At 50.0% G+C, this 7,415-nt stretch overlaps 1 protein-coding gene across 1 annotated transcript in view; it reads right to left on the bottom strand.

Annotated features, from left to right (window-relative positions):
• The window catches only part of BCORL1 (BCL6 corepressor like 1), a 56,169-nt gene that overhangs the window by 34,465 nt on the left and 14,289 nt on the right, over nt 1-7,415 (bottom strand). Inside the window, 3 exon segments of the mRNA XM_024758964.1 lie at nt 1-425; nt 704-791; nt 5,392-5,521. The exon segment at nt 1-425 is cut by the window's left edge and continues 83 nt beyond it. Coding sequence (XP_024614732.1) covers nt 1-425; nt 704-791; nt 5,392-5,477 — 599 coding nt within the window. The 5' untranslated portion in view covers nt 5,478-5,521.

The raw sequence follows: 7,415 nt of genomic DNA, 5'->3' as shown, positions 1-7,415 counted from the left end.
GCTGGCAGCGGACTGAAGTTAGTGGTAACCAGAGGCAGGGTGCCCTCCACGGGGACGCCAGTTCCTAGAGTTGCCAAAATGAAAGTATTCTTCTCCCCGACACCCTGCCGAGAGTCCAAAGCCTTCGCCCCAGCTGGCGAGCAGTCCACCTGTTTGCTCATTTGGGTGCTGAGGGGAGTCCAGGAGCAGTCTGCCGTGCCGTTGCTGGCCTCTGGGCCGTCGGACGTGGGAAGCTTGAGCCCGTCTCCCGGGCTGCTCAGTGGCACCAAGGGGCCCCCTGCCTCTGCCACATTCCCAGCATAGTCCATTTTCGGCTGGGCCTCGTCAGGCCTGTCTTCTGACTGGTGCCCAAGTTTTTCTGTTGCACTGCCATCTGGGTCTGCCCCCCGGGCATTACTGCCACTTCCAACTGCCGTGAGCTCCACCTGCAACGACAGAGCAGCGTGCCCATCTTAGCGAGCTCTCTGTAGATCGTGCAAGTGTCCCGAGGCCCGGGAGAGGTGACTGCTGGTCCTCTTTGCAACTCGACCAACCAGGCAGAAGCAAAGAGAAGCTGGCCAATTTGTGTCTCACATACAGCAACTCCTGGGAAACACCCTGTCCTTTCCTGGCCCCCTTCTTGGGATGGCAGGCTGGGCACGTTGCCTGAGCAGTTCAGCTCCACCCGTTGGCAGGTGGCGTGTGGCTCTGCATGGCCCCTTACCTTGGAAAAACTGCTGACACAAAACTCCTGAGATCCAAAGTGCTGGCAGTCACCTGTCGTGGACTCCTCATCAGAAAGAGGTGCTCTTCTAGCATGGGAGACACAACCAGAAAAGGGACATGAGGCCTAGTCTTCAGGCCACCACCACCTTCCCCAGAACGCCCCCTGCCTGCCTGGGTTCCCGTAAAACCCTCCTGTCTTGCTTCCCTTGGTGGCTTGGGGGAAATCACAAGGAACTAGGGGTGGGGGAGGTCCAGGCTGAAAACCGGAGCCTCTGTGCCCAGCTTTTCAAGTTCCTGCAAAGGAGCCTGATCTGACTAGACTCCCCTCTTTGGGCTGTGTATTCTAGGGCTCTCACCAGGAGTGTGGAGGACCCCAGCACCTTTGCCTTGTCCCTAGAGCTTATCCATCAAGGTGACCGCCCAGGAGGTACTGAGCATTGCCAGAAGGGGAGAGGTAATTCACAGAAGATCCCAAAAGGCATGCAAACTGCTTTTCTCGTAAATATGATCTACAAGGAAAGCTGGCTGCAGGTACCATAAGGGTAACCCTTTCCTAAAACAAATAACCACCCCCATTGTGTTTCATGTTCCAAATCCAAATCATCACCTAGTCACCTGACGAGCTTGCCTAGAGCAGGTACACGTTTACTAGCGCACATAATGATACTCATCTGAGGCAGGTCACTGAGCATCAAGGGGCATTTCAAGGGCACGACTTCTTTCCCTCTAGGGTATCTCTTCCCCTTCTCTAGGGCACCAGAGAGCTCAAGCCAGCACCCTCCTTCCTACCTTTCTGCTCTTGCTTGCATCCTATCCCCTGCCAGCTCCCCCACTCCCTGCTTGGCCTCCCAGCACCACTGCATTTTCTCCCATCGCAAAGGGAAGGAAGCCTTCAAGGCTACAGACCCCGAATTCAAGTTGGTATATTGCAGAGGGAAAATGCTCAAGGCCAGAGAGCTGGTTCCCAAAGGAGGAAAACTCAACTGTACCCTCACCTCCTCAAAATGTCTTCTCTAAAATTTGGGCAAGAATCTTAGAAATTACCGCAAAAAAAAAAAAAAAAAAAGGTCAGACTGGGAGGGTGAAGTTGAAGAGAAGACAAACACCCCCTGGAAGTTTGGTATTTTGAGTTATAGCAAGAACTAGGGGCCCTAGGGAAGACACCACCAGTGGGGCAGGAGCCATGGTGTGAGTGGCCAAGTGGAAAGCTGAGGTGCAAGAATAAAGCTCCAGAAGAAACCCTGAGATGTGGTTCCTAGGGTGCAAAGCACAGGAATGCTCTGTGCACCTCTGGGGAGCTAGACTGCCTTGGGGTTTGCCCCCCTTCTTCAGAGCCTCGCCCTGAGCTCTGCAACAGCCAGGGAAGAAGCCAGCAGCTGCCTCACCAGCCATCCTAACCAAAGGGCAGTCAGGGCGCCCACAACCAACCCCCACAAGAACTAACTCCTTCCCTCCCACTGGAACAGGGCACTGCTGATGGACCCCAAAATTGTACCTGGGGCAAGAGAAGCAAAAAAGGCAAGGGGATCACCGCGGGCCTCTCCCCATCTTTTCAGGGCTCCAGAAGGGACTAACCGGGGGGGAAAGGCTTGTTCCCTTTAAAAGGCATCTAGGCTGGCAGAAGTGGGAGGGTTCCACTGCTGGTAGTGACTGCTGGTGACAAACAGAAATGATCATAAGAAGAGAGCAGGGCTGGAGATGCAGTCAGGGGTCCCGAGGAAGGGGAGCCTGAGGGAAAGGGCAAACACACTTCGACGTCAACCCCTGAGAGCCCAGAAAAGCAAGACCAATACCCAGCCTTAGGCCAGGCCAGGGGCGGTTTTGCGGGGAGGATGGTGACGAGGAAAAAGGAGCGGCAGGGAACCACCCCCTTCACCAGCCCCACATGAGGGACCGCAGAGGGGAGACACTATTTCCATTTCCCCCGTCCTGACCATACAAAGGGGAGTTCAGCTGCATATTCGGCCCTCCTTGCTCGGCTCCCACCCTGCATAAAGTCACCTTGAAAGTAGACACCCTGCCTTCGAAGGCAGCCACCAGAGAACGGCAGAGCCACGGGCCCAGAGACTCTGGAGGTGGCAGCGACAACAGCAGTCCTGGCTACTCCAGCCATACCCACACCTGAGTGCCAGCCCCCAAGGCTCTGGGCAAATGCCCTGTGGCCACGTTTCAAACCCTCTGAGGAGAGAGGTGTGTAAAGCCAAGCAAAGGTTAAATTGCTCCATTGAGAGAAGAGCCTGGGACAGAGACAGCTTGCAGGGCAGGGGTGCATGGGGAGAGGAGGGTCAACCGGGCAAGATTAGGAGGGCGTGGGTGGCGGGGAAAAGGGAGCAGGGGTCAAAGCAGGCTTCAGTCAGGTCTGAAAATCAATCCCACCTTTTCTTCCCAACAGAGATGACCCTGGGCTGTTATGCTCAAGGCTTTGTTGATCTTAAACCAGAAACAGCCATAACCTTTCAGGGCTGTTTTCCTAATTATTAAGGGCTAGCACCACTGTCAAACCAGACCTTTTTCATTTCCTGTTGGGTCCTAACTACATGGCACACATCTCGCTTAGATCGCAGTCCCTGCAGACTTCCCATAGCACCCCAAGACTGCTTTCATTCCAGCCAAGGTCTCCCCCAAACACACCGTGTGAGAAATACCAGCCCTCACCTGAGACACCTACTCATCCCCCAAGCCCCGGCACAAAGGCCACTGCCTCTGGGAAGCCCTCCTGTATTCCCTCAGGAAGTTTTTCATTCTGGCCTCTAGACTCCCACGGGACCTGTACACGCCACTCGACAGCACTTACCACCAATATCCCATGACTACTGGTTTGCTCTGATTGAGTTTAATAAATGTTTGGTGAATGAAGGCATGAATGGGTACAAGAAAGGAAGCAGCAAGCAGAGGGATTTAGCTGGAGGCTTGTCTAGAGTCGGCCACCTGAGGCCAGCATAAAGCCCCTGTCCCCGGTTTCTACAGTCCTCAGCTGCATCTGATGGCGCCGGGCAGGCTTCTCAAACATAACTTTAAGAGTTAACCCCCAGATGCAGCTTTACACCCGAAATGTCGAAGTTCTACAGGTGGTCAAGGGCTAAGGAAGATGGTTTTTAAATAAGGTGAGATCACAGTTTGGAAATCAGCTATAGCATGGCCTGGGCTGTAGTGGGAAGGTGACAGCAACGGGTAGATGAGATCAGGAGTGACCACACTTTAAAAAGGTCATCTTAACCACTTGGCATATTTGGTAATCTAACGTCCCAAGAAAGGTCCATAAGGAGGGAAAATCAGGTTCGGGCCCACTTCCTGGTCCTTTTTCAGAGGGGATTTAGAATAGACAGTAAACTAAGGTAACTTGTTCATTGATTTTTTGAAGGCTCTAGTCCAGATCTCTACATCAAAGTCTCAACTACTTATAACTAGCTGCCAATGAATATTCCCGCAAATCAATACCAGCACTCTGCCTTCCCCAGATCATCTCTTAGTTATTATCTAAGGACATACGTCATATGCAAAGGAAAATATCTTTCTCGTGCAGATCTGAGAATTTTGTCTTATTTTCCTTGATCTTGATTTTTATATTCTAAAATTAAATTCCTTTTAAGTCCATCTCTAACTTGTTCCTCAGTATAGACAGCGTTAAACCATCAGGAGCTAATGGCTTTAAAAAAAATAATAAAAAGGTCTATTCTCCTAACCTGAACCTCACACAAGTACATACTTCTCCAGTTAAGAACAGAAGAAAGTAGATACACACAAAGATGTCCATTCCTTTCCCCTTCAATATTACCAACACTCTCCCACATGCACACACACCCATGCACACACTTCCAAGATTTCCCCAAGGAAATGTCAGATCTTGAGTCCCAGGAAAAGCCATATCGTTCTGTATTCTAGGTGACTGACTTGATGTATTTGGATTTCAACAGTCGATATATTGAAACCAGCAAGCATGGGGGAGTCATACCTTCTCTAAAAATGGGAGAGGCAATGCAACCATCACACACAGCTCTTTGGCCAAGGGTTATGAAAATCAAATGTAGAATCTGAAGGCCATTTCGAGTGCTCTTCATATGGGGCATGATCAGGAAATGGAACAGCCTGGTCAACCCAGTATTTTGGTGAACAGAAAACTGAAAACACACGCAGATCAGGCAAGCATCACCAACTCTCAATTTCATACGAAAACTACGTTAAGCAGTTTGATCCTCCTTTGATACTTCATAAGGATCTCACTGCGAATCGTCATTAGCCTCGTGAGGCAGGAAAGTGCTGATCACCAGAATACCCACTAACAGTTTCCAGTATAAAGCTGAATGACAAAATCGCCTTTCTTCCAGGCTTAGATCAAGGACCAAAAATATCTTACACGTATCCTTGAGCACAGAACATGGATGCAGCAAATAAAACTTGCAATTGCCCAAGCTTCCCTTTAATCCACAATCTGACAGTTCTTAATGAGCAGACAAATACTAGTCGGCGAAAGGTCATCTGTTGGCCTCCTCACTTTCATCTGAACAGGGATGGCATGGCAGAGCAGGCCACTCACACAGCCCCAGCCCCAGCCCATCTCAGGAAAATTAGAAACAACCAGCAGCCTCCTCCCCAGGGTCCCCCCTCAGGCGCTGCTGCAGCTACCTCGCTAGGGAGCAGGCACCGCTCACTGGAAGCCGGCAACAGCCACCTTCCCAGCCTCCTCACCTCTCCTCGTTGATGCCACACATGCGAATCCGGTCAGAACTGGTCCAGTTGTGCACGCCGCTGTAGAGCGGTGCTGTAGAGATCATGACAGCCACTCACCACCAGCTAGGACCTGCTGTGGCCACTCCCCCTGGGGAAAAAGAACTCCCAAAAATCAAAACTTGTAACACGGACAGCTGCTTTAACCACCTTTTATGCGGAAACATTTAAATAAATAAAGGTAATTAGAGCACCAAAATGTTAAAGCAGTCTCTCACAAGCCAGCCTGCTATGGAAAATTAAGGTCCAAATGGGGATGAGGGGGCACCAGCTTTCCAGGAATCCATAGGTTTCAGGATGGAGACGAGGATGCTGTTAATCACCTAGAGTGATTTTTAAATTATCTGAAAGACAGATATGCATGAGTGTTCGAGGAAATTCAATCTATTTCAGACAAGTGAGATGCCAGTATATTGTTCTACACACTTTTAGCCTAACCAACTACAATTAGGGGGTCATTCCCATATATGAACAGGGCATCGAAAGACTACTGGGGAATCTTTTTCTCGTCAACTCTCCAATCCATGAGTACTGAAGTATTTGAGTGACATAACCAATTTAAGCTCTCCAGAGGAAGCACATGCTTTCTTTATAAGCCCTTCAAAAATACTCATTCTAATTTCAAGTTAGGAGTTATATAGATATAATGCATATACCTAACCTGGTTTAAAGTGCCCTTCAGATCGGATGCCATACTCCTTGTGCTCTGACCACAAACAAACAGAAAACAATGCTCCATCAAGAACCGCACATGTCTGCCCTTGTCCCTTCCTATCGGTCTGTCATCCCCATGACCTACCGCCCCCTTCACCAGCCAATGTCGGGTTCTCGCTGTTGACAACCACTGCACAGCCAATTCACCTTCCAGAGAAAATGAGGCATCAAGAGAAAGAGGTTTATCCAATGAGGTTGTCTTGAGACCCTCAAACTCAAATTAACTTATTAGCTAAAAGCCTTATTCATCAAAGCTCAACTGAACAAAACCCTACAGTGATCAGAATTTTATGCTGTTCTCCACTTTCCAAAGAAAGTAAACCACAGTAAAATACACTCACCTCAGGAATTTGTTTCATTTATCCTTTACACAATTTTCAGAGATTGTCCATATTCAACACAATATCACTTACTCATTCAACAAATACGTTATTGAGCACCTACTATGTGCTGGCACTGTCCTAGGTACTGGGGATTAAACAATTAACAAAAAAGACCAGAAATCTCTGCCTTCGTGGAGCTTATATTCTAGTGGGATGAGATGGACAATAAACACGTTAAATGAGTCTATGTTACAGTATGTTAGAAGGTGGTATAACACAGGCTAAGGGGCAAGGGCGATGGTCGGGGGCGGGGAGTGGAATGGGCTGCAGTGTGTAAGTGCGTGATCAGAGTAGGCTTTGCTGAGAAGGAGACATTTAAACATCCTGAAGGAAGCAAAGAGGCGAGCCACGTGGATATCTGGGGAAGAGCATTCCAGGCAGAAGGAACAACCTTGCAAAGGTCCTTAAGGCACGAGGTGCCTGCTAAGATCAGAAAAGAGCCAGGAGGCCAGTGTGGCTGGCACAGAGGGAGCAGACAAGGGAGAGAGTCAGTGAGAGGACAGCAGGGCCACATCTCCCCATTCTCTCCTTGGTCCTCATCCTACTCCTGACCCTGTCGCATAGGATACCGCTGCCTTTGGCCCTTCCGTTGTACTTGCCCCTTTCCTGGCTTTCCAGACCCAGTGCCTGCTGGCCTATCTGGGGCCCTTCTCTCCTGCCACCCCAGAAACCTGGCCCTCGGTCTCTCCTCACCTCTGCCACCCTCTCCTATCCCCCTTCCTCTTCCCTCCCTCTTTCTCTTCCTACCCCACCCATCTCTTTCTTTCCCTTCCCCTCCTCTCTCAATCTCTCTCTCCCATTTCTCTCTATTTCTCCTCATCATTCCCCTTCCCCCTATTATTCTCCCAGCTGTCTCTGTCTTCCTCTCTCCTCTGCTTCTCTTCTTCT

The sequence above is a fragment of the Neophocaena asiaeorientalis genome, unplaced genomic scaffold (assembly GCF_003031525.2).
Source record: "Neophocaena asiaeorientalis asiaeorientalis breed wild unplaced genomic scaffold, Neophocaena_asiaeorientalis_V1.1 scaffold1097, whole genome shotgun sequence".
Lineage (NCBI taxonomy): Eukaryota > Metazoa > Chordata > Mammalia > Artiodactyla > Phocoenidae > Neophocaena > Neophocaena asiaeorientalis.
Note: the sequence above shows the minus strand (reverse complement) of the source record. Positions and strands in the feature narration are given on the sequence as shown.